Source organism: Haplochromis burtoni, unplaced genomic scaffold (assembly GCF_018398535.1).
Source record: "Haplochromis burtoni strain Fernald_Lab_line unplaced genomic scaffold, NCSU_Asbu1 Contig_129, whole genome shotgun sequence".
Classification (NCBI taxonomy): domain Eukaryota; kingdom Metazoa; phylum Chordata; class Actinopteri; order Cichliformes; family Cichlidae; genus Haplochromis; species Haplochromis burtoni.
The window spans coordinates 386,840-413,218 of record NW_024582490.1 but is presented as its reverse complement, the minus strand read 5'-3'; the positions used below and the strand labels follow the sequence as shown (position 1 = coordinate 413,218).

General features: G+C 40.2%; 3 protein-coding genes across 5 annotated transcripts; 1 reads left to right on the top strand and 2 right to left on the bottom strand.

Annotated features, from left to right (window-relative positions):
- Positions 1-538: 538 nt before the first annotated feature.
- Positions 539-6,472, bottom strand: si:dkey-14d8.1 (zinc finger protein 697). Of its 2 annotated transcripts, none has more exons than XM_005930405.2 (7): positions 6,011-6,472; positions 5,235-5,434; positions 4,951-5,043; positions 4,758-4,850; positions 4,514-4,624; positions 2,922-3,045; positions 539-2,764 (listed from the first exon to the last, which is right to left on the bottom strand). In XM_005930405.2, exons 2-7 carry the CDS (start codon positions 5,403-5,405, stop codon positions 1,074-1,076), a joined length of 2,283 nt encoding a protein of 760 aa, XP_005930467.1. In that variant the 5' UTR covers positions 5,406-5,434; positions 6,011-6,472; the 3' UTR covers positions 539-1,073. The 2 variants fall into 2 exon arrangements, with proteins under 2 accessions (XP_005930467.1, XP_005930466.1); XM_005930404.3 differs by having other exon boundaries at positions 6,107-6,471.
- A 101-nt stretch (positions 6,473-6,573) lies between these two features.
- On the bottom strand, positions 6,574-18,167 carry LOC102312533. Its single transcript, XM_005930400.3, has 13 exons — positions 18,095-18,167; positions 17,417-17,509; positions 17,124-17,180; positions 16,863-17,021; positions 16,408-16,624; positions 16,209-16,297; positions 13,340-14,866; positions 12,248-12,355; positions 12,034-12,090; positions 11,787-11,945; positions 11,208-11,367; positions 10,758-10,858; positions 6,574-10,483 (listed from the first exon to the last, which is right to left on the bottom strand). The coding sequence occupies exons 7-13, from the start codon at positions 13,349-13,351 to the stop codon at positions 10,319-10,321; spliced, it is 762 nt and encodes a 253-aa protein (XP_005930462.2). The 5' UTR covers positions 13,352-14,866; positions 16,209-16,297; positions 16,408-16,624; positions 16,863-17,021; positions 17,124-17,180; positions 17,417-17,509; positions 18,095-18,167; the 3' UTR covers positions 6,574-10,318.
- Positions 18,168-19,229: 1,062 nt separating this feature from the next.
- Positions 19,230-24,607, top strand: asb15b (ankyrin repeat and SOCS box containing 15b). 2 transcript variants are annotated; one of them, XM_005930398.3, is made up of 14 exons: positions 19,230-19,338; positions 19,603-19,711; positions 20,359-20,411; positions 20,566-20,697; positions 20,827-20,991; positions 21,082-21,188; positions 21,307-21,445; positions 21,529-21,700; positions 22,047-22,207; positions 22,642-22,786; positions 23,613-23,768; positions 23,871-23,973; positions 24,058-24,211; positions 24,341-24,607. In XM_005930398.3, exons 2-14 carry the CDS (start codon positions 19,605-19,607, stop codon positions 24,508-24,510), a joined length of 1,764 nt encoding a protein of 587 aa, XP_005930460.1. In that variant the 5' UTR covers positions 19,230-19,338; positions 19,603-19,604; the 3' UTR covers positions 24,511-24,607. The 2 variants fall into 2 exon arrangements, with proteins under 2 accessions (XP_005930460.1, XP_042080089.1); XM_042224155.1 differs by having other exon boundaries at positions 23,871-24,211.
- Positions 24,608-26,379: the final 1,772 nt, after the last annotated feature.

Genomic DNA, 26,379 nt, shown 5'->3' with positions numbered 1-26,379 from the left:
ACAATACTGAAACTAATAAAAAAATATACACTTAGTATAGTAGTTCAACACTACTAGTAAGAACTACAATAAACCTTCTGCCTGTATATTCAGATACACTAATAGAGGCATTTTTCTTTATTATAGTTATTTTGTTTTTTTTTAAAGCATGTTGTTTACATACTAAAGCTATCTAAATTCAGGACATTCAGAAGACAGTACGGTGGGCATATTGTTGTCGTGAATTAAAATTTAACAAAATACACCAGTGAGAGATGTTTGCCACAAATATTTATTTTACTGAAAAACATCACAAAAATACTGAGAGTAAGTATATTTCTTTGGGGGTTACATAAACAAAAATGGAATTCACAGAACAACCTCATCACATATTTGCATAAGGTTAAATGGTTGTGCACAGATGAAATAAAGGTTGTCTGTTTCTTGATATTACGTTAACACACACACACAAAACAACTATCAGTTTTAAATCACAAATACATGAATTATATCACTAAAACTATTTGAAAGGCTTACAGTTCATGTTTCATTTTTTTTTAAAAAAAAGCATGTGGTGGAAGTAGTTTTAATTACTAAAATTTCCACAAGAATAGGACAAGTTAAAATGTTTCGTGGCAACACTACAGCATTTTATTACACAGCAGTTTATCTACAGTCACATGCGCTGAAATACTTTTGTTTATATGATACTCATCTCTTAAGTGTTTGCTATATTTAGATAGCCTCTTCAATAGCATGATGCTGGGAAAACATTTTTATCAATGAACATGACTTTTGTTTCTACATAAAATGATTAACAACATTTTAATTCACAATCAGAAATGCTCTTGGCTACCTTAATTTCCAGATAATGTGACATTTTGGCTAACTTCATCACCTAAAGTTAATTTGTCACATTGCCTTATTTTAAGAACATAAACAGTGGATTCTTCATTAAGATGCTCCAGCTAGTCAGGCACTGATTATAGCACGCTATAACTCTGGTCTGTAGAGTCAATGATTCCTAACATCACTTTAATGACTCAGTGCCTCAACATTAAAACACTTTTATTGAAATGTCAGCGTTTCTTCAGTTAATAATCATCGCTGACCTCCTCTTCCTCATCAAACTTCCTCTTGAGGGAGAGCTTCTTTTGCTTACCCCTGTGCCTCCGCTTACCGGAGAAATCAGGGTTGGCTTCTCTCGTGTGCAGCTGTTCGTGTTTCTTCAGAAGTCCGGGGACAGAGAATCCCTTCCCGCATGTGTCGCACGTCCAGGGCTTCTTGCACGTATGTGTCCTTTTGTGGACGTTCAGGTGGGATGCCAGCTTGTAAGTCTTCCCGCACACATCGCAGCTGAAGGGCCGCTCATTGGTGTGCAGCCTGATGTGGACCTTTAGATTGCCAACCTGAGTGAAGGTCTTTTCACATATAGTGCACCGGTAGGGTCTTTCTCTGGTGTGGATCCTCAGGTGAACCCTCAGGCAGTACTTGCTGGAGAATTTCTTTTGGCAGACAGGACATGGGATCTTTGCTTTGGGGACATGGTCCTGCTGGTGTCTCTTCAGGTCAGACAAATAGACAAAGGTCTTTCCACACTGGGAACAGAGATACTGGCGGTCGCCAATGTGGTAGCCCATGTGTCTCTTCAGCAGGCTGGGGACGAGGAATCTCTTCCCGCAGCGCTCACACATGTGAGGGCGATCTCTGGTGTGCCAGCGCTCGTGGTTCGACAGCTTGAAAGCCGTAGGAAAAACTTTATTGCAGTGCTTGCAAGGAAACGTCATCTGGCTTGTGTGGCACTCCATGTGTCTTTTGAAGTAGGTGGACTGCGTGAAACCCTTGTTGCAGATGTTACAAAAAAATGGCTTTTGCCCACTGTGGGCGAGAATGTGCTTCGTCAGGCTCTGGAGTTTTGTGAAACACTTCCCGCACTGCCCACAAGCGTAAGGACGAGATGCGTTGTGGGTCTTGAGGTGGTTGTTGAGGAAAGCCTGTGTTCGGAAACTTTTGTTGCATGCTGAGCAGTGGAAAGGCTTCTCTCCTGTATGAATTCGTTCGTGGTCCATCAGCTTGGACTGATAGGGGAAGCTCTTATCACACACACTGCAAGTAAACCTGTCGCCCAGAGGCCTAAATTGCTTTTTTCTTCTTATGCTTGGCCTTGCATCATCTCCAGCACTCAGCCTGGGTGGAGGAAGAGGTGGCAGGGCAGGGAGTGACAGAGAGTTGGAGGCTATCTGTGACACCCACTGATGCAAAGTGACACGCTGAGTCTGGGGCTTCTGGCCATCTTTTGTTCCCGCACCATCTGCATTTGGTAAAGTGGGAGCAGTTTTGCACGGCACCGTAACTACCCTGAAAGGGATTGATTTCAAAGGCAGTGGCTGTGGTGCTGGTTTCTCTGCTTCTGATGGTGGCGGTTGGGGTGCATTATTCTCTTTGCTCTGCGGAGTTGGAGCAGGCTGTTCTTGTGCAGAACTCTCTTTCTGCACCAAATTCTCCTTTTGAGTTGCTGTTGTGACACTCCTTTCCTTTGATGCAGAGCTATAAAGTGTTTTAAAATCATACCGCCCCCTGCGCGGAGGACTGTAAATGTTGACTGCTGGGCTGTCAGGGTCATCTGAAATTACAGCCACGTCTTCGGTGTCACTGACGGAAGTTTGGTTTGTTTCTTTAGCTGTGACCTCTACTGTTTTTGGAGATTCTGGTGGTGGATCAACAGGTTTGGGCCGGAAGGCAAGTGAAGAGAGGACACAGTCGCCCACTGAAGACGAGATAGTGGCTGCACAAAAAGAAGTGCACATTTTTTAAATTGAACTGAACGAGTTATAATACCAACAAGCTTAGACACCCATATATCTGTTGTTATATTTTGATAAAAAAAGGAATAAAAATTAAAAAAACAAAAACTTTCAATCTTTACACAGCCTAAAGTATACCTTTAACACCAAGGAGTCCTTTGGCCTGCTGGTGTAGAAGGAGTGTCTTCAGATCCACTGGATCAGGGATAAAGCCTCCACATGCCTCCAGAACACTGGGCTCCGTTGAAATCATGGCACCAAGCTGAAGTTCAGGCATTGAAATTAATTAATGCTTCTTTCAGTTGCTTCCTTATAAGAAAAGACTCGGCACAGTGGATGGATGCACATTAGGGCTGGGCTATATCATACCGTTCACGATAATATCGGTGTAATTTTGGGCAACGATAGGAAAATGAAATATCGAGATAGAATATGGGTAAAACACGCATGCGCACTAGGTTTGCATACGCAAATGGCGGCGACGTAGAATGTGAAAAGTGAAAGCGGATCGTTAAATGAAACGGATGAACCAGAATTGGTTTGTAAAAATGCTGCAACTTCAATGGTGTGGAACTGGTTTGACTTTCGTCCGTCAGATACACAACAAAGCACTATTTTTGGTAGAGCATGCTAGCGGGCCGTCGTTATTACCGTGTTTTTTGGAAAATACGGCACACTTAAAATCAATCCTTTGATTTTTCTGAAAATCGACAGTGCCCCTTATAATCCCGTGTGCCTTATGTATGAATTCTGGTTGTGTTTACTGACCTTGAAACGATTTTATGTGGTACACAGCGCTCGAAAATCTGTCAAATGTTTTAGTACGACTTTGCTAAGCTACGAACCCACACCGCTTGATGGATTGTCGGAGCGTAGGCAGACGCCTCGCGGAGTGATACGTACTGTGCTTCAACACAATATTACCGTATTTTGTGTTTATCACCTCTTTTTAAGTTTTGTGGATGTTATACATGGTTATGCTGAGGATATGTCGGCCAATTTCCACTGGAAATGCCTTTTGGTTAAACTGTCAGCGAGGAATTTGCACTGTTACATTTTTATATAACTTTAATGCACATAAAAAAAACAGCTGCTTGTTTAAGTGAAAATACATTGATGGGGTTTTTTGCACTAATAAAGTTGTGGAGTTGTAAAGTATTTTGTCTAGTGTCAATTATATCGTCAGTTATATCGTTATCGCAAATTTTCAAATGTATATCGTGATAAATATTTTTGGTCATATCGCCCTGCTCTAATGCATATATTTGATTTGGCACAGATTTTTATACCGGATGCCCTTTTTGACACAGCCCTTCCAGGGATTTGAGTCTACATTTGTCTACATTTTCACATTAGACAAATAAAAACCTTTAAATAGAGACTTTAAAATTTCTGTTATCAGTGTCAAACAGACAGACAATTAATTTTCTAACTCTGACCTACATTTATGATAAAAAATAATTAGGTGCTCCATTATCCATGGCATAGAGACGTACAGCAGACACCCTAGCGTGTCTGGACACTTTAATCAGTGTTAAGATGAATAAGAATTATATTCTGCTTTAGTTGTGGCCAATTACGGAACCGGATAAACACTCTGAAAGTCTGCAACAGCATGTTTTGCAACTGAATTTAGATCCTGAGAAAAGACATGTCGGATCTCTAAAAAGTAGCCCACCCTGCTGTGAGAGCCCTGGGATAAATGTCATAAATGTATCACAAAGGCATACCTGGGACAAATTGGGCATAGGAAGAAGTTGCTCCAGCTTGCACACTAAGCCTGCAATCAGAGTCTGCAGTGCTGTGTCAAACTTTGTGCCATACTGAACAGGGAACACTTCCTATTGAGGGAAAAAAATGTTTAACCATGTTGTAAACAGTAAATGGCATATCTCTAAACACTATACTGACAACAAAAGAGGAAATACAAGGGTTACAACCAGTGCCTGTATAATACCACATTAGCATGTTTACCCTGAAGAAGCGCTTCCTCTCAGTAGGGTTTTTAAGCAGATTCTGGACCAGTACCATGAAATTTGTTTGCGATTTCTCCACTTCTGCATCCTTCTGCAGCAGAGGAAACATTTAAACTCAGATTTAATCCACGCATTTAAAAAAAAATTGCAAATGAAACTTTCAAGCAGAATAGTTTTTTTTCCACACCTACCCCTGATAATGTGGAGACCTTTAATTTATTTATAAGAGTCTGTATCGCCTTAGAATCCGGTGGACCGTCTTTACGAAGCAAATCCAAAATGATCTGCAGCACAAGAGCACATTAGTCACCATACAGATTGTATTAACTGCCCCCCGCCACCAATTGTAGTGTAAAGGAGGCTTGTAAAAAATAAATAAATAAAAAACCACTGATCTAGACTCATACAATTTATGGATTACTCTCAGCTTCATAATCATCAACTAGCATTTGATGCAGACACACAAACAGCTCACCCTTGCTCTCAGCCCCAAGATCAGCTGGGCAGTCTGTTTGAAACTCATGAGGTCAGGAACAGTCTGTACCACCATGGTCACAAACTCCTCCACTTTCCCATACTGCTTAACGTTTTTCTGCCGTACGACCTGCCAGATGTACGAATATGTCAGCTGCAGAGGAGATGCCATAAGGCGAAGGGAGGCCAAGGGAAGGGCACCTGAAAACGAGTTTGAAAACATTACGTTGCATAATGTGGCTCTTACTGTGCTGTTATGAGGCCAATATTAAAAAAATGTAATCTCCGGCATCCACACCCACAAACTTAGCACAAATCCGCCCTGTGTCAGTGATAGCAAATTGGCGAGTTTTGGTCATAGAAAAACTTCAGACGTTGTGCCATTTGTGGGGTTGTGCCATTGCTGCCTGTAGGGGGCGCTGTAGCGCAAACGGGAGGCTTTTGAAGGTTGCAGAGAAGCCGCAGAGGGTCTGAAAAAGTGCACGCCTGCGTGTGCGTGTGCAATAGTGTAGAGAATGAGCGCCAATTTTCTGCAGAGCTGGATTCAAACTTCAAGTAGATGTTGGGCTCATCTTACCGTTATTCGTGGGAGTTAGCGTAAACGATAATATACAAAGACAAACGAGTGCATCCGGAGGATGGATGTTTTAATTTAAAAGCTTTAGCCTCCTGAGCTAGTTAGCCATGTAACTACTTGTCAAACAGCGCTCAAAAATATCCTGAGAGATGTAACTGCATTCAGGGTGGCTATAGGTTTAGAGGAAAGTGTCTGCTTACTGCAACAGATGGATGGCGTTGCATCTTCTTTTCTCACCGCCTGTCTCGGTGGCGGATAGCGACAGATAGCTTACAAGCGTTAGCTTAGCAACTTACTTGTAGTATGAGAGCGTTTTTCCATACTGTGCTCAGGATGCGTCACCACTTCAAGAGACGGTCAACCGACAGCACCAGACACACTGTAACAGTTTAAATCGAAATGTAACGTTTTTAAAGTAATAAACCGTCTTTAGCTTGAGCGTCAAGCCAGGAAGAATAATGGCGACCGCTTAGCAGCGGCTTTCCAAAACAAAAGTCCGGGTACATCCGGCGGATGTTCCTAAACAATATAAAAGCACCAAAATCTTCATTGTTCAGGAGGAGGAAGAAAAACTATGAAAAGTTTCTTTAAATTATTACATTAGTGAGTCAATTGACAAGGAGGCGAGCTTCATATAATGAATCCAGTGCAGTGTAAACCAGCATTAGGAACAGGCTGTGTATAAATATTTAGTTGGAAATCTTTTTGTTTTTGACTGGGACAAAAGAGAAACAAAACACCCCCCCCCAAAAAAAAAAAAAAAAAAACCAACAACAACTAGCTGCTCATATACACACACTTGCCCCTTTAGTAGGTGCACCTGTTCAACTGCCTGTTAACCCAAATATCTAATCAGGCAATATAAACCAAGCATTATATTGAGAGTCAACAAAGCAACGTAATATAAGTAACTTTTGCATGGTTTTTGCTACTAGACAGGTTGTTCTGAGTACAGAAACTGCTGATCTGTTGGGATTTCCCCACAAACATCTCTAAGGTTTATAGAAAATGGTGCAGAAAATGAGAGAAAATAACCAGTCAGCAGCAATCTTTGCTTTTGCACAATTTGAACCTTGAAGCAGATGGGCAACAGCAGCAGACCACACCAGGTACCAATCCTGTCAGCTAAACTGTGGAGTCCTGTTGTTGTTTTTCTTGTTTGTGTCTGATATTTTTCATTGCACGCTTGTTTGCCGCTAGTGTACCAGAAAATGCCCTTTGGGGATAATAAAGTTGACCATTTTTGGTACTCTGATGATATAGGGTCAGAGTTTGGCATAAACAACATAAATCCATCCAGCCTTTTATTAACAGTTCAGGCTGGTGGTGGCGGTGTAGTGCAGTCAACAAATCTGCAGTAACTGTGTGATGCTGTTATGTTAATATGAAGCAAAATCTGAAAGGAATGTGTCCAGCACCTGATGAATTATTGCCATGATGAATTAAAGCAGTTCTGAAGGCAAAAGGGGGTTGAATCCAACACTATCAAGGTGTACCGAAGGAAGTGGTGATTTAGCATATACACTATTTGCCCTATAAATTAAAAGGCTGAATAGAATATTTACCTAAAGCTTTTCAATATAACCCGATTTCTGCTGGCCATGGTCTGCAAGTAAGAAAATTAAATGGTCAATTAAAAGTTAATTATTCTATATTATTAGGTGTGTCTTAAAGACATGTAAACGTCAAGTAATTCATCTTGTGTACACCAAATCTTACAAGATCTTAGGTGCTTTGTCGAAAAATGTAATCATTTATAGTCTAACAACATTTAGCCCAAATGCACTGTTTTGTTGAACATAACTTCATGAATTAGTTTTATTGCAACAGTCACAGAGACATTTTATGGGTGGTAGTGTCGTTTGTGAAGAAAAACAGAATGTGGAAAAATTCTCCAAATAAACCTCTGTCCCTTTGGAATAACACCATTCTCTCTGAATACAATACTTTGTTCAGAGGTCATGCATGTCGAAATATTCCCCGAAGAAGAAAAAAGAAAAGAAAAGAATGGAGGCCTTTTATCAAGCCCAGTGTTAAATAAACTTCACATGCCTGAACATGAAGTCTACCATTTCAATTACAAAGATTTCAGGAAGGCAACAAACTTGGTTCACTTTGATGACAAATCAGAATATATGCACAATACCGGCAGAACATCTGCTTAGTAGCCATTTAAATGGATTAGCAAAAATAAAGTTCCTTTAAAAAAAAAAAAAAAAAAATTCTATTGCAATGAAAACTACAGTAAAAGGCGACAGTATCGTATACACTTTATGCTAATTACAGATGTTACATCCAGCTTTTCTCCACTTTTGCCTCCTCAACAACAGAATAACCAAAAAAAAAAAGAAAAAAAAAAAGGGGTGAATGACACGAGGGAGATGAAACAACATTTTCTGATTATTTCACTGCGGTCACCCTATAGACAACAAACACAGCCACACCTTTACAGCAAGGTGCAGCATTGCCAGTTGGCCACTCTGCTTTAACTATGTGCCTCTGGAGGAACAGATGTACAGACATTCACAACACAGACAGAGAGCAGAGGAGTGAGACGGAGGCGTGTAATGTTGTCACCACGTTTCCCCACCCTCAAAGCCAGAAAACTTTTATTGGCTGGGAGTTAAACACCCACTGCTGGAGGGCTGAAGCCCAGAAACCTCCTGAGCACAGCAAAATGTGGAGAAAATAAGAAACTACAAGCAGAGGAGAGTGGAAAGGCTCTCTGCAAATAATTACACTGTAACAGATTTATAGTAGGTCCAATGTGGTGACTGACATCTTGTAAAATTTGCTTTCGTCTGGGTATAAAAGATACTGAACAATCAACAATGTTGCATGTGAACTATCAATATGAGGAAAAAAAAAAACAGTTAAAATGCTCCTCCCAAACTCCAGCCATGTCAGTCAGATGAACTGTATAGGTGAAAAACCTCAGGAAAAACAGAGGAAATCCAAGACAAACAGTTTTCAAATATGGGGACAGTATCTAAATATAGTAATTTGTAAATGTGATCAGACCCCTGCAGTGCAAAATGATGGATTTCTGAATTTGGTGAGAGTTACAACGCGCTTTCCTTTCTGCGTTCACAGTATTTTGTCTAGCTCCTGTACATTCACGATATAATTGGGCGTGTTCATCATTTGCATCACTAAAACAGCTGGAAACATTTTTGTAAGTGAAACACGTAACCAAATAACTTAAATACTTCACACACAAATAACATGTTTTCACAAAATACAAATATGAACCTTTACAAACGGTTCACTATAAAGACAACACTGTTTACACAAAGTCTACGACAGAAAGACATTTTACCAAAGATATATCCATATTTCATGGGTGTGTTTTGGAAGTTAATCATTCAAATACAGTCAACTGTTATTGAATACTAACCGGGCTCTGTAGGGTGCTTAGCCTGCGGTCTAGAAGGATTCTTAGCCTGTTGATTCATAGGGATCTGTGCACATCAGTCGTGTTTGTAACTGGCATTTCCTCCAGCCTACGGCCAGTTCTTTTGTGATGAGAACAAGCCCTCCTTATGCTTCTCACTGAGCTCATCCGTCCATCTATCTATCAGTCCCTATCTCCCTCACTTTCCCTCGTCCTGTCTGCACTGTCTCTCGCTCCGTCTGTGACACATGCACTACAAGAGCGCTCACACTCGGGGAGTCATGTTCTCATGACTGAACATGATTGACCCAGTGAATAAGGCATTAAAACCTCTAACACACTCACTGCGGCTGAGCAGCAGCTATAGATCACTGGGCAACGGCTTTGAAAATACAATGACTGGATTCAAAGTGCCTCTGGCGATGGCTATCTGCCATCTGGTCAGATCTTTGATACACAAAGTGGGACACTTGTTGAACTGCTCAGTGTGTTGTTTGTGAGTAGCAGGTTTGCAATTTGCGACAGATCGCAGATCATAATAATGTCAACAACAAGTACAGGACAGGCTGCGTGAGATAAAACGCAGCAACAGCATTTTAGTTGTTTCCTTTCAAGATAGCATTAATGTGACTGTACGTCTTTTTCTGTTTGTAGAAATCAGGTTGTTGCGAAGCAGTGAAAGGGCGGTCTTGGCAACCGCCCAGACAGAGTCAACAAGTGGATGACGTGTGATGATTACATGATTTTAAGCTCCAGCGATACTTTTTTTTGATTGCAGCTTCAAAGTGAAGCACAAACCCCTTAAAGATATTAGTCCAGAGTGTGAGGAAAAACAAACTGAATCTGGTTGTCACAAAATAGGCCAGCGGAACCCAAGGCAGGAAAATCTGTGCTTTGCCAGCCATTTTGAAAGATAATCAGCTACCAAAGAAGTGCCGATGGGGAATTTTGTAGTACACCTGCCTCCACAACAGCTTGGGTTTGCTCTTGCAGAGTAGCTGTGGACCCTGCGCTCAGATGAGTGAAAGCAAAGGAGACCACTCATTTATCCAGCTGACTGGAGAGTGAGTTGGTATGCTGCTGTCCGAGTTTTTCCTTCTTTATTAAACGTCCTTCATCCACTTTCATGTTCAGCAATCGCTTCCCGCTCTGGCTGAGCGTCAGCAGCGTGGGTGAGTGTTTGAAGTGGGATGGAGATAGACACAGTTGGGATCGTGTCAGAAGGTTCCATTTGGCTATTTTCAGTGTTGCATACTGGTAAACGCTTTCCAGACTTGACCTAAAAATTAAAAAAAAAAAACAAACAAGGAAAACAAGAAAAGCACCAAGCCTGTGTTGGTCATACAGTTTCATATGACAGAAAGTAAATCTGAAAAGTGGGTTTTATTACGTTAACAGAGTCTCAGATTACTAATGAATTTTTGATGAGCTGTTAACCTTACAACTTCCTTCCTGGAAGTGCTCAATATAATGAGGGCACATTAACAGCCAGGCTTTTTTAGCCTAACCCACAAAGACCAGCAGACGGAAGCCTCAAGTCTAAATTCACTTACCAACCACACTATGAGAGCAACACAAGTGATGAAGGGGATGAGAACCAAAAGCAGGGGAGATCTTCTCGACCAAGCATCCCCACGATTCCCTTCATGAACCCCTGCAAGGAGGACGTTATTGACAATGTAACCAATCACACTTACACCTTAGAAATATGATAGAGGGCAGACCAATCCCCTTATTGAATGTGTGACAGAATACTCTGATGGAAATCAATCTTAGTTACAGCTAGGGACTGGTCATTTCAATACCTTTTGTTTTTGAGAGGTCATCAAATTACTTTTCTTTTTTTTTTGTAAAGAAAAGCTTCTGCCTTAAGGCTGCATATCTGATTACTGTACACAGCTGGATTCCTAATCCTAAACGAATGCCTCCCCCTCCAATAATCTACTTTATTTTGGAAGCTTTCACAAAAAAATCTGAACTTTAAATGCAAGTGAGGACTGTACCTGGTGTTTGTTCAGTACTAAGGCATGGTGGTGGCTCACAGGAGAAGTCAGTTGGTCCTTGAGCAGCAGTGTGTAAAAAGTCTCTGATGTAGTCAAAGTAAGGACCAGTCAGTAAGCCATGTTCCTGATAGTGACACTGGAAGCTCTGCATCGCCATTTCCTGTGGGAAATCAGACAACAAGCCAACCTTAAATACCTCAGTTATTCAATTAAATGTTCCTTAAAACAAGTCCCTCACTGTCTAGGTTATTACATTAATTTGGCATAAAATTAAGCTGCAGGGCTTATTTGCAAAACTAGCATAGTGTTAGTGTGTTTCCACATGCCCTGTAGGCCTGAACATTTCTAAGCGTTACCTGATGGAGATATACATACGAGTGCAGGCACCCAACGGTCTGCACAATATCACAGGTAACTTTGATTTTACAACATGTCGTGCTACACGCACACCAACACACTGCCAAAAGGGCTTTCGACCTGATCACTGATACTTTAAATTTTACAATCAACAAAGGCACAAATTCAAGTACTGTTTGCAGAGAAGATGAGCAGCATACACCACAGTGTCTGATTACCCACCAGCCTCTCGTGGTCTAAGGTGAAGCGTAAACTCTTGAGCATTGCAATGAAGAGGAGTACGTTGTCTTTGTTGGTGGAGATAGTGCCAAACGTGCTGGCCAGCTTCCGAAGACTTTGCTCCAGTGGATAGATATTCAACACCACCCAGCAGGTGCCAGCCTGAAGACGGAGAAACAGAACTATGAGCAGCTTTGATTCAATTCAAACCAATTTTATATTTGATTCTCTCACGTTGCATTATACATACCACTTCTTTGGGAATGTAACTAACAGGAATCTCATAATCATAGGGGATATTCTGCTTCTACAGAGGAATTAATGACAGGGAAGGATTTTTGTTTTTACTACAAATGATCAGGAATGGAAGCTCTTACAGAGATAATTTAACATGAAGCACAAAACAGAAGTTCATGTGTCAACACACTATAAATATGATGTGTATCAGTCTTGTAGTAACTCACCAATACTGGCAGCTTGTTCACATCATCAGTTATTGGTGACCCAAATTTTCCAGAGCAAAGATTCAAACTTGTTACCAGACTCAGGAGGAGACAAGGTGCTTTCAAGATCTGAGGGGGAAATGTATACCTTACATTACATAAGGTACAGCAATCGACATCTGCTGCGGTGTTGTTACTGAGCATTGATTTACCACATCCCTGAAATGAAAGTTGACCAGTTCAACCTCAGTGTTTTGTTTGAGGGTAGTGTGGTTGTATTACAGGATAATCAATTTCCCCCCCTTACTTAAAGGTGAGGATTCCAATATCTTTGCCAGGCATAAAAGCCAATAAATAAAAGGCTGGGCAACATTTTAAGACTAGAAATGGAGCTAAACCTGTGGATCCAATTATTATTATTATTTAAATTTGAAACTGTTTTAATGATCTACTTTACCTAGTATAACCTTTTTCTCATTTTTGTCAATATTACAGTAAATTTACGATACATATATTTTAGACTGTCAGTGAAGTAAAGTGACACTCCCAGTTTAAAACTCACTGCTTAAAACGATAAACAATGAATTAATAAATGAATGTGCAAACTCGTTAGTGTCACATTTAATGCAAAATGCATTTTATCCTTTAAAAAAAAAATCAATTTTTTTTACTCCTCTTAGCGTGTCACGTTACTGCCTCTTGAAGAGTGCTGCAGCAGCAGTACGTGCAGCATTTACTGTAGATCTCTTAATAACATTCAACTGCTTTTAAATGCAGCTCAAAAAGAAAGCATGCTTCATAACATGAACTTTTTGATGTAGTCCTGTAATGTTATATGATTGTAATATTCCCTTTATCAGTTTAGCACTTATCTAATAAAACAGTCAGCTTGAAGAAAACCACAAGGCTACATTTCTTTATAAAAAACACAGTGGCATTTCATAACAAGTAAGCAGCTGACAAAAAACAAAGAATGCAGGAAATATTAATATAAAATAATATTCCTGTTATTTAATGAGCAAAGTTAAGAAAAATCAATGCCAGTATGGAAGCGTATACAGTTACACATATTACATATGTTAAAAACATTAAAAAATTAAAGGACATACTTACTTTCTTCCTCATATGGAGAAAGAATCCCAAGTTTCTCAAATGCAGTGCATGAAATTCAGTTTTTTCAGTCCAAAGACAGAGCTCATCTCTGTGTGTCTGTGGGTGTAATGTCCAAGCGTGTAGTGAAACTTGAGGATGGGCCGGCAGTCTGCTTTCACTTCAGACAAACTGGCGGACTTCTGACGTGTTGGAGTGGCCGCCTACAGGCTGAGTCATTATGTCGCACACTGACGCTGTCTGAGACTTTTCCATAAACTCCCACATATCAATTTGTTCGTCAGGATAAAGTGGGTGCTTGTTCTCTTGAGAGAATATTTCGCTTAGAATATGTCAAGGTTATTCCTCAAGCTGTTGTTTGGAAAGTGAAAATCAGATGAGGTAGTTCAGACGTGCTCTTTGATGCAGTACTTTTTGCTGTAACCTATTACCGTTTACATATTTTTTGATTATTTTGGACATACTTGGGCTCAAAAATACACATTATTGCACGTATAGGTGTTGCATAACCCACTTGTGAAGTGCATTTTTATACATTACATTTTAGAAAGCAAGAATTCCATGTGTGGACTTGCGTAAATATACTCCAGTTAAAGGCCGATCTCTAACCACAGGGAAACGGCCAGTTGATGACAGTGTAATGATATTTTGATTTGAGGTTTCAATGATATTTTTAACTGCGACTCCCAAACTGAATCACCACCTGAATGGCTCCAGTTCAGAATAGCAGATAAAGAACCTGGTCTTTTCAGAAGCGTCAGACAAACTGATTTAAACAGCAGCCAGGATGAGAAGCAATTTTTGACAGCTATCCAGCCACTAATTTCTCCATTTGTGCCTTGTCCTGCCTCTGACCCGGAAATCATCTCAGCGCACAATCATGACGAACAACGCTATGACTATACGAATAAGTTAATTTGTATTAAAAATATTTGTCATTCAAAGAGCTCTATTCTCAGTTTGTTCATGACAAATAAATATGACATCCATATTCTGTTTTCTTGTGCCATACAAAATGCAAGAACTTTCATCAACTCCATTAAGTGGCAGCAGTAAGCTAGTGGAGAGAAAGAAACACATTATGCAGCTGTGCATCATCTCATTTAATTCACATTGGTTCAAACACATAACTAAAGATGTCCCGTTTTGTTGCCACGGTTCCCCTCTTCTTGCTTCACTTGCTCAGATATCAGGTTGGAGGAAAAGAATTGAGAGATAAAAAAAAAAACAAAAAACATAAGACCGGAGTCTTGTGGCGTTGTTTGCGAGATAGCACCAGTTGAATTCCGCAATCTCTCATACAGCAGCTTTAGTCTGTGCCTTGAAGCCATCAGATCACTCATTTATCCAGCAGACTCGTGCCAACAACAGAACAACCTGGAGAGAGAGTCGTTCTACTGCCGTCCAGTTTTTTTCCCTTCCTTCTTATTAATCATGCTTCAGAGAGGCAGTCGGAGTTTGGGTCATTTTAGTAGGTTGCATTTGAATATTTTCAGTGCTGCAAACATGTAAACGCCTTCGGGACCTGGACTGGAGAAACGAAAAAAAAAAAAAGAGCACCCAAATAATGTTTATCATACAAAAACAGCCTCAAAGTACTGCTGAATTTTTGATGAGCTGTTGAACTTTAGAAGAATTGCCTTCCTGGAAGTGCCAACTAAAATGAAGACTCATTAGGAAATAGGCTTTATTAGACCACACAGGCCAAGAGTCTGTACAGCTGAGTTGAAGTTTTAACACTAAGGGCGATTCTCTTTAGAAGAGGTTCAAAATAGATACCCCAAATTAGGGTTTCTTTATCCAGAGAGGACCGTGCAGTCCTCTTTGAACTGTTAAAAAGCAGCAGCACAGCTGTGGTCCCGTGCTTTCTCAGCTTGCATTACGGACCATTTCTGCACTAATGCAGTTATCTGCCTGAATAACCGAAAGCCAAGAGTGCACTTCTGGAGAGGTTGTACACAGGAAAAAGAGTTTTGAGCTTAATGCTTATGCCATTGTGCAACAAGCCATCCATCTTTCACTGCTTATCTGGGTTTGGGTTGCAAGGGCAGCAGTCTGAGCAGAGAAGACCAGACTCCCCACACCAGCTCGTCCATCCGGGGGTGACACCAAGAGATTCCCAAGCTAGCCGAGAGATGTAGTCTCTCCAGCGAGTGTTTGGTCTGTCCATCGGCCTCTTCCCGGTGGGACATGACCACAACAACATACCTAGGAGGCCTAGTCAGTAGCTTGAACAATCTCAACTGACCCCTTTCAATGTGTAGCAGCTCTACTCAGAGTTCCTCAAATGACTGAGAGCCCATTCTTAGAAGGAAACTCCTTTCTGCTGCTTGTATCCACGAACTCAAACTTGTGGTCACTACCAAAAGCTCATGACAATAGATGAGAATAAAAGTGTAGATTGATCAGTAAATTTAGACCGCTTTGCTTTTATGCTTAGCCCTCTTATTACTGCAAACGCTACTTCCAACCAACCAGACTCGTGGAAGTAATGCTTCCTGTGAAGCTACATAGCATGTCTTAAAGGAGGTGTTACACCAACATGCACACAATTTTAATACCAAATAGGAATGTCTGGCAGGTTTGTTTAACATATTGATCATATTTTACTGATAAAAGTACACCACTATAAAGTGTTTTCTATCGGTATTAAACTCAAACATTTTGTTGGCATTTATCCATAAGCCAGCATGGATGAATGAAATTGTTGACTCAACAGTACTTGCTGGGAAAACCCCCCCCCAAAAAAAACAAAACAAAACGATTTGAACTGTTGCATTCTGTTAGAGATTTTACTCACTAATTTTTTGGGAATTTCAGGGCAAGGAAAGTTGATAAACTTACTGGGTTAGGGGTTTGATGGTTTACTCACCAGCCACAAAAACACACAAACAATGACACAAACTGCAATGGAGATGGTGACAAAAATCAAAGGCGTCAAGTTGTCGTCCTCCAGAAACTCTGCAAATGGCAAAAAAAACAAAACAAAAAACTGAGTACACTTCCCCCCATTATTTTCTACGTTACATAAAGCACCCAAGTCCGGTGCATTAACTGCATTAACATTGTACCTGGTGTTTGTTGAGTTCTAAGGTTAGGTGGTGACTGGGATGTTTCTTGAGGAGTCGTAAATGTTTGTCGAGTACTTGGGCACAGTGGTGGTTCACATGAGAAATCAAATAGTCCTCGATCAGCTCCACGTAAGAGGTTTTCCATGTAGTCAAAGTAAGGGCCAGATGGTATGTGCTGTTCCTGATAGTGGCAATCAAAGTACTGCATCAATATTTCCTGTGGGAATCAGATAACATGCTCATTTGAAATAACTAAATTACACAATTAAGTGTACAAAAACAAATTACTTCTGCCTAAAACTGAGTTTCAGTGTTCTCTTGCACAGTGAACCAGTGTGCTTCTACAAATTAAACTACATCTCATTTTAAAACTATGCATGTCACAGTCCAAACGCTATTTAAAATAAATATGCTGTCAGAAATGCATATAATGAATGAGGTCGATGATTACCCACCACTTTCATATGGTCAAACTTCAGCCACACAGTTTGGAGAATTTCAATAAAAATAAGTAGGCTTTCTCTGTTGGTGGATTTGTCACCAAAATTGTTGGTCAATCTCTCAAGACTTTGCTCCAATGGATAGATATTTAGCACCACCCAACAAGTGCCAGCCTGGAGAGGCATGTACAAAAACCATGAACAACCTTTGTCAAACAAAAATAAAATTAAAAATAGTAAAATAAATTTGCTCATATTTCTTCATTTCATACATACCACCTCGTTGGGAACATAACTAATGGGAATCAAATAGTCACTGGGAAGATCCTGCTTCTATAGGGGAAATGGGGACCATCAGAGAGGTTTTTGTTAAAAAAAAAAAATCCAACAGAATTGTGATTAAAAACTAAAAATTTCTTTTATCCAAGCATAGCAGACCTCTTTGGTTATCATATTGTCAGAAATAAGAAAAAAAGATTTCTGTAAGTTCTCCAGAGGTTAACTCTGGGCCAAGAAAAGCCCCGCAACATACAACAAATGTGACATACATGAAGCCTGTAGCAACTCACCAACAGTGCCACTCTATGGAGATCGGTTACTGGTGACCCATATTCAAAGCAGAGAGTCAAATTTGTCAAGAGACTCAGGAGGAGAAAAGGCACCTTTGGGATGAATATGAAAGTATTGCTACATCATACAGTGTATATGCTTTACATTATGTATAGTCATTTAGAGTTATAAAAATAAATTTGGGATTGGTGACGTTTGTGTGCAGCAGCAGAAATGAGATTTCACCATAGTCTCACATTTAAGTCTAACAGTCCCAGTATTGTTTAAGCTATATAAATGTAGCTATATATATAATTTTTTAGGGTTTAAAACCAGTATAAAACTAGCTGATGACAATAAAATCTTGCTCCAAGTGCCACCTTAAATTTACTGTCAAATATAGCATAAATAGTACAGTTTGACATAAGCATGGGCCACTGTTTAAAAAAATTAAATTATAAGGGAATTCAATTAGTCACACTGTAAAAATTTACACAAGCAACGCTACTGCCAAGTTAGCTGGGATTACTTGTAAGAGTTGCTCTGATATTTTGTTAAAACCAAGATAGCTAGCTCTAGTTTACGTTGAACTTGCCAGCGGGCAAGCTAGCAGCCCATCCCAATTACAGTAGCATCGTTTTAAGTAAGATATGAGATCAAATCCCATCAAACAAGGTCTCACTGCCCGTTTGGCCTACCTTGACATCCATTACCAACACCTGCACCCTCTGACTGACAAAAGTGAGGGGGAGGAGCTGCAAACGGCCTTTTATGGAAACCCTTGGACGCAGGGAGGGAAACCCCATGAAATATACATTACTCTAGTTGCAAGATCTATGCATCAAAAAATAAAAAAATAAATATTATTTAATGACAATACTGTTTACAGCCACTTTATATTAAATGATTAACCATGTTTTTGTTTTGTTTTCTTGCTTTGTTAAAGCTCTCGTTAAAGTCATTAAAAGAATTTTATTGAATAAAAAAATATTGAAATGATTTAATTTCAATATGCCGTTAACATAATTTGATATTTAATTACATTTTTGGTTATTTTGGATTTGATTAAAGCTATCTTAAATTGTTTGTTTCTTTGTAGTTAGTTAATTTGTTAATATCCATTTCCCTTTTGTATCTATTTTTCCAAAAATTCTCCTATGTCAGTTCCCCAGACTTTGGCAGCTTATGGTTTTTAAACATTTTGCTGTAACTGCTTTCCCTTTTATTACTTTATGATCAAATTTTACTATGAATCATGATCATCAAATAATTAGGGGGCAAAATATCCCCCACTTTTTCAAAACTTCAAACAGGCCAAATCAGCTCAGTCCCTTTCTGCTAGATATGGGCATAAGTGTAATATACTTAAGGTTGAGAGACTGTTAATGTGGAGATCATTCTGGGCTTTGAGAAATTACCACTGACATTTTCCACTATTTTTTCCAACATTATACAGGAATGAATTATGCAAATCAATCAGAAATCAGCTGCAGCCATGTGTCCTTTCACTGTCTTTCCATGTAAGCAGCTTTGGAAGGGAAGTATCCCTTCTTTTGCATACATCTGATTCAACTTCTTCATTCACATTACTGGGATGTATATTGTTAAGATTATTAATTATATGTAGAACTTCTTCATCATTTTATTATTTTGAGCTAATGCAATGAATGCAGGTTTCCAAAAGTCAGGTCTCAACTTCTCACAAGCTTGCGTGTTTCAATTACATGGGAACAAATAACTTCATTCGACTGAACACACAGTGCAGAAGTACTTTGTCTGCTGCAGTTGTAAGAGAAGACGTGGAAGGCATAGTCTGAGCTGAGGCAGGTCATCTAAAGCAGGTCACATCTAAATATAACCCAAACAGCTTAACACACTGCAAAACAAAAACACAACCAGGCTGTGAGCTGGAGACCTCAAGGGGACTTATTCAGATCAACCGGTGAGACCGACTAATATGACTAACATGAAATGCAAGTTAAGTTTGTTGTGTAATTTCCAATAGGACTGCTTTACATTAGCATGATTATGTCCTGCATGAATAGTGGTGATACCGTGCCAGAAAGTTGCATGCTGTGCAGAAAGCACGATCTACAGACTGATAAGGTTTCTACATTGTATAATTCACCTTCATACTGTACGCAAAACTCCTATTTATGAAAAGAATTCAAGTGCCCCTTTCTCTTGCTTTTGTCTCTACATATAGAAATGGATGACTTTGAACAGGAGGCCATAAATGAAGACTTGATTGAGTTTGCTATTCGAGAGAGCATTCAAGATGCCTACAAGCTGCCATGCTCAGTGCAAACAGATAGGTATGGAAAACCAAGAAGGGTCTTTAATGTTTATTATTAATGAAAATTGACAGTTAGGTCAATAAGTATTTGGACAATCATACAGATTTTGTAATTTTGCCCGCATACAATGTCACAGTGGTTTTAAATGAAACAATCCAGATGTGATTGAAATGCAGACTTTCAGCTTGAGTAGCATTCCCAGTATGCTTCAGATCACGATCTGTTCTCATTCTGAAGCATCATCCAGTCACTTTTGCAGCATTTGGCTGAATCCGAGCAGAGAATACAGCCCTATGCACATAATTCATCCTGCATCTAACCAAGTCAGAACACTGTTGAGGAGGTAGGCGTACCATTGTCAAAGTCTACAATCAGCAGAATGTAAATACAGAAGGTTTACAACAAGGTGCAAACCACTGGTTATGCTCAAGAACAGGAAGGCCAGATTAAAGTTTGCCAGAAAACATTGAAAAGAGCCTGCACAATTGTGGAAAAAACCAAGATTATATGAACTTTTACTATACTTAACCTGTACTTATGGACCTAACTGTATTGTTAGGAGTTGTTTATGTTCCAAATTAACAAAATTTTAAGGCAATCAGCAATCAAAAGTATAATGAAGCTCTATCATAGTGTTTCCAGAGTAAACGCTTTCATTTTCATAGGAAAAACACAAATAGTGTGGAGTTTATGAAGATTATGGCAGCCATTCAAAAAGGTAACGTTCCCTTTAATCATGTTTGCCTTTTGCATGCGGCATTAAGAAAAGACGTACAAGGCGGGCGCGCCTACATTTAAACTCACTGTTGGTCAAAAATATTAAAAATGTTTCCCTATGAGTCTCCTTGTGGCTCTTGTTTGTATCTTGGCAGGTGATGGGGATGCGCTGCAGGAGCTGTCAGGTTGCGCGTCTGCCTTCAGAGAGAGTGACAGCAGGGGCTGGCTGCCTCTGCACGCAGCAGCTGTGCAGCTGCAGCCAGATGTCCTCCACACAGTGCTGCAGGGTGAGAGTGAAAACCAGTGTGATGTCAGCTTGATCAAACTATTTAGTGGAATGTAAGCTACAATTACTGGAGCAGTGGGCTGAGTAGATTTCCACCTTTAACGCAGTCTTAATGGTGTTCTTGTTGCAGTGTTGGAATCCACCGACCTGACCCTGGAGGAGCAGACGGAGGACGGTGATACGGCTCTGACTCTGGCAGCTGAGGCCGGCCAGGTGGAAAACATCAAGCTACTTTTGAAGCACGGAGCTTCACCGCACAACAACAACAGCAGGAATGAATCACCTCTGCTAATCGGTAGCACAACACACTCAGACAGCTGACGCAACACCTTCATTATTATGCTTTTTTTTTAATGGAATCATTTTTTGTTTTCCATTTTTGCAGCAGTGAGACAACGCTCATACGACATGGTTCTTTCCCTCATCATGGGCGGGGCCTTCGTAGAGCAGGTGTGTCTCACCAAGTGGAGGGCCATTCACGAGGCAGCAAAGGTGAATGGAGCTGAATCTAAACTCAAAGTTCAGGTTTAAGCACAAAATTTTATTTTTCTCTAGTTTTTATTACCTTTCTTTCCTTCTGTGTTCATGTGTGTCCTATCCCTCACCCCAGGAGGGTTGTGCAGCTATTATGATGCTGTTACTCCGACATGGAGCCAAAATAACAAGCAGAGACGGTCATGGCGTGACACCGCTGGGGATCGCAGCTGAACATGGCAACTCTGAAGTTTTAGACATACTCATACACCACGGTAAAACAGTATATGTTGTATCATGCCTCATAAAAACCTCCTGACGGGTCAGACATTGCTGTATTTTCTCTGAACTCCACTAGGTGGTGATGTGAATGCCCAGGCAAGCAATGGAGACACAGTCCTGTATGATGCAACCGGATCTGGAAACCTGGACTGTGTCAAGCTGCTTTTGGAGCACGGAGCCAACCCAAATGTTGCCAGCTACGCCTGCCAGCTGCCCATCCATAGAGCTGCGTATGAAGGATACATACTGTGAGTTCATGCAACTTTAAGCTCACTCTCAAACCCAATAACATCTGACTACATTCAACAACATTCTAACTAATAATCCCCAAAATAAATAACTTGACCAAAAACACTTTCCTCTAATTTTGCAGCCAATTTGAATGTAAAGCATCTGTCTCCGCAGCTGCAGTGCTTTCTCTGTACTCATCGCCACAAAGAGCCCTCTGTTTATCACTGTTTTTCACTTCTGTCACTGAATAACAGTAGAGCTCACACCACGATCTAATGAACATTTTTGTCTCTGTTCTGTTTTGTGTTTTGCCCCGCTCTCTTCCTGTTTATCTCCCACCCACCCGATCTTCTTTCTCTTCAGAATCCTGAGGACTCTCATCCCTATCACCACAAAGAGAGCTATTCGCCTCTCAGGCCAGAGCCCTGTCCACTCTGCTGCAGACGGGGGGCAGGTTCAGTGTCTAGAGCTGCTTATCCAGAAGGGTTATGATGTCAACGCCCTGCTACATGCACACATCTCTGGTACGAATCAGCTGGATGCGCACGTGCACACAACATCAACTCAGGCCATTTAGTTCTCATAGTGAGTTTCTAAATTATGCAGGACTAAAGCGGTACACGCAAATACACACATTCGGTAAATGCAAAGATGCACGCACATGCAAAAAACAAGTGCAGATGAAAACATCTCTTCAGTGACTGTGAAGGGTGCTTCAGCTCCCATCACTGATAAAGTTGTGGTTCATATTTGCGACATTGCACTGCAAAAAATGCAAATCAGTGTGAAGTTTATCCATCTGAACACAGGACTAAACATCTATACACTGGACTATATATGTAGAGCAATATGCAAAGTCAATGCTTGGTGATGTTGGGATTTTCTAAAATGATGAAGTTTCCAGTCCTCTTAAAAAAGTCGTTTATATTTGTAAGCACAAGTACTGTAAATGCTGCAGAGAACTACGGGGACCTCAGGAAAACGCCTCTCTACTTCGCTGTATCCAACGGTGATGTAACCTGTTCGGAGAGGTTGCTGGCGGCTGGCGCGAGAACTGACCTGGATCCACTGCGATGCATACTGGTTGCTATACGTGCTGAGAGGTAAATAGCGTATGTACATACAGTGCTGTAAAAAAGTATTTGCCCCCTCCTGATTTCTTTGTCACATTTGCATGTTTCCTATCGTCACACATTTTAAAATTAGACAAAGCTAACCCGAGTAAATACAAAGTACAGTTATTTAACAATGATTTAATTTATTAAGGGAAAAAGCTGGTCCAACCAATCTGGCCCAGTGTGAAAAAGTAATTGCACCTGCTTGGTGCAATTTAACTGTAATTAACTATATTTTTATAGAAAGCTGAATTTAGTCACTATTCACTATTCAAACCCAGGCCCGATTATTATCTACTGAATGAGGAATTTGTGTGAAAAAGTAAAGGAGGCTAAAAGATCTCAAAAATCAGCTCGTTGTTTTAAAATTTAAAGAAACTTAAGAACAGATGAGAAACAAAGTCATTGCTATATATCAGTCTGAAAAGGCTTACAAAGCCTTTGTAAAGCCGACATTTCCTGGAGTGCTTGGCCTACCAATATTACTCCAATGATTATGTCATGTTTACCAAAATGTGGCCTAGTCAAAGCCAACCACTTATTAGATTTAAAGGACAATTACTGTGTAAAATATTTAGTGTTTACACAGGTTAGCTTTGTCTATTATCTGAAACATGCTCACAGGCAGTGTGACAAATATGCAAAACAGTAAGAAATCAGGAAGTACGATTAGGCAAATATTTTTTTTAACATCACTATAAATGTAATTTGACTATACAGTACATGTCATTTCTGACTATTATCATTTCTGGTATTGGCAGCGCTGTGTTACAGCAGAGGCATTAAAATCTTCTTTTTTTATTTCTGTAACCAGGTTCGAGTTGGTGGAGCTGTTGCTGTCCCATGGAGCAGAGGTTAACTGTTATTTCAGAGTGATCAGCAACACGGTGTTCCCCACAGCACTGCAGTACTGCTTCAGAGACCATGTCATGCTGCGATTGCTGCTCAACAGTGGATATCACGCTTACAAGCACGTATACCTGCTGTGAAATTAGTCAATATTCGATTTATTTACAGAGGATATGTAGTTCAGATTCATCAATTTCATTATCGGATTTCTGCAACCGTACAGGTGTTTCCAGTGCGGTCATGGTGACAGTGAAGAATTGGATAGTACCTGGACTGAGCTGCATAACCAAGCCTATCAGATTTACAGTCAACCTAAAGTCATCTCAGTAAGAGACACTACAGGCAGACACACAGACCATCTGTTAGCTAACCTCTACAATATGTCACTTCCCTTTTCTTTTCTTTTTCAGTTCTGTGAGTTTGTGTCAGTATCATGCCTTGCTCACGTTGTAGGCAAAGTGGTAAGGATGCTACTGGACTACGTCAGCCATGTCAGCATTTGTTTTAAGCTCAGACAAATCCTGCAGAGGAGGCCGGAGTGGGATGAGATTTCTGACATACTGGGTAAAACTGCAGAGACAAGTCTGTAGATAAGAAAAACGTGCAAAACATGCACTCTAAAGCAGAGAAAAACATGACATTTTGAAAAGTGATTTAAAAAGCTGGAGGTTATGTGTGTTTCTGTGTCCAAAGGGAAGCCACGGTCTCTGCAGCACTTGTGTCGACTGGTAATCAGAAGTCACATGAGCCTCAGGACCTTGAATGACCCTGAAACTATGGCTGCTGGTCCCTTCCCCCCAAGGCTGATGAACTACCTGACCTACAGAGAGCGTGACCTGTATGTTGACCTGTTATCTGTGTGAAACACGTTTTATTTATACATGTGACTAAAGTGTGAAAACAGCCAAAGTGCTCATTTAATGCAATACCTTATTTTAGTTGTTTTTTTACAGACTGAATGTCTAGTATATGAAATAGATGTCCCTCACACAAGTGTTTCAGTTCATGCACGAGGAGAGCGGAGCAAGTGTGACCTGGTCCTGGACCTTTGCAGGGTGACGCGTGTTAACCCTTGGATGCACGAGTGACTGGACCCAACATTCTTCCATAAGTGGGTCAAAAATGGCCTGTGTTAATTATGCCGCTTTTGTTATTGTGATTAAAAATAATCATTTGTGTTATATTTTATACTATATTTTGGTTCAGACAAGAATGATTTGATGTTTGAAATATTTTTTTCACATTTTGAAAATCGGAAATGAAAAAAAAAAAATCCAAACCAGCAACAGAACAATGTCAACATCCATTTTGTTTGTGTGTCGGTATGAGTGATACTTCCTCTCTTTATATTTTCTTTGTCCTCCTGTCTGTATGAAGTTTTGACCTATTTCTGGCTGTAATCCCTTCACACAGGTACATTGATTTTGTCGCACCGACTGCTGACTTTATGATCTTCGTTACTTGGATCTGAAATCTTGTTGTCTTCGATTGGCTTTTTTTCCTGGGGCCCAGTTGTGACTGTGGTTTGCCGTTGGGAGCAACCTTCCAGCCGGCTTCTCATATGTGATGCAGCAAGCTCCTTTGAGAGCTCGGTGAGGACGACCCGTCATGCAGTTGTGATACCAGATACCAATGTGAAGCTGCACCACAGCACCATGGGCCACCTCTGTGTTTTACACTGGCAGGTGTAGGTGCCAACAAACCGTAGAATGTGATTAATTGTGTTTTTTTTTTAAATCCTTTCTGGTATTTTCCTCTATGCCGTACCGCTGAATGCAAACTCTGTGCTGTAAACCTCTTCAGAAGACACTGCACAGGAGGCAACATTATCTGTGGTGATGTTGCGTCTTGTCTTTTTGAACCTAGTGCAAAACTGCTGGACCGGGATTTCCCCCAGATTCTGAACTTCTTCCCCTGACTGTCTCCCAATACAAACCCGTCCAGTTCTTGCATAGGGGATGCATGCATCACAGACTCAGAAGAACTTTTGGCTATGACAAGCTTGTTTGGCATCTACTGTAGAAATTTGAACCTCCCCCTGAACAGCACAAGCTGTTTATCTACAGTGACACAATCACTGTAAGTGGTAAATGTGTGCTGCCTGCTAGTTCTTGCTGTTTAAAATAATCTTCTTAACGTGTTACACTCTTTGTGTTCAATAAAATATATTTTCCTGACAGTCGCAGTTGACAATAATCAAAGGTTCCCATGAAATTCCATAGGAAATGATTACGGGTAATTTTTGGCCCACTTATGGAAGCTTGGGGTAGTAACACAAAAACTAAAACTTTGTACATGTATAAAAGGTAAGTTAAAAATGTCATTGGCGTAATATCAAAAACACTTTTTTAAGGAATAGTTGGAACATGAAATTATAACAACTTTTCATTAATTAGATATTGCAAGGAAAAGACCACACCAGATCCTTTTTGACCCACTTATGTGTCTAAGGGTTAACAAAATCTCAAGCCCACATGGCCATTAAAGAGATGACGGGTAAACCTCGCATTAATTGTTTCATCCTTCTTTTTTAGTGTCTTGACAATCTGGTGTCTTAAAATGTAAACATAAAAGTCATAATATCAGTGAAATATAATAAACTGTGACATTTACAAAGTTGTGTAACCTCTGTGTCTTTATGATCTGATGACATCCAATTACCAAAGAATGAATTTATTGTTTTCTATTTGAGTTAATAGTCAGGAGTCTGTGCACAACCAAAAGAAAAGAAA

Excerpts from the sequence above, each read along its gene's own strand:
- si:dkey-14d8.1 (XM_005930404.3), bottom strand. The coding sequence starts at position 6,131 with ATGGAAAAACGCTCTCATACTACAA. Across the intron at positions 5,435-6,106 it reads AAAACGCTCTCATACTACAA|GTGCCCTTCCCTTGGCCTCC; the intron begins GTAAGTTGCTAA and ends ACTCGTTTTCAG. Across the intron at positions 3,046-4,513 it reads CTATGCCCAATTTGTCCCAG|CTTGGTGCCATGATTTCAAC; the intron begins GTATGCCTTTGT and ends CCTGAACTTCAG.
- LOC102312533 (XM_005930400.3), bottom strand. Across the intron at positions 12,091-12,247 it reads TGAACAAGCTGCCAGTATTG|AAGCAGAATATCCCCTATGA; the intron begins GTGAGTTACTAC and ends ATTCCTCTGTAG. Across the intron at positions 10,859-11,207 it reads TAGTACTGAACAAACACCAG|GGGTTCATGAAGGGAATCGT; the intron begins GTACAGTCCTCA and ends TCCTCCTTGCAG.
- asb15b (XM_042224155.1), top strand. The coding sequence starts at position 19,605 with ATGGATGACTTTGAACAGGAGGCCATAAATGAAGACTTGATTGAGTTT. Across the intron at positions 20,992-21,081 it reads TGAATCACCTCTGCTAATCG|CAGTGAGACAACGCTCATAC; the intron begins GTAGCACAACAC and ends CCATTTTTGCAG. Across the intron at positions 21,189-21,306 it reads CCATTCACGAGGCAGCAAAG|GAGGGTTGTGCAGCTATTAT; the intron begins GTGAATGGAGCT and ends CCCTCACCCCAG.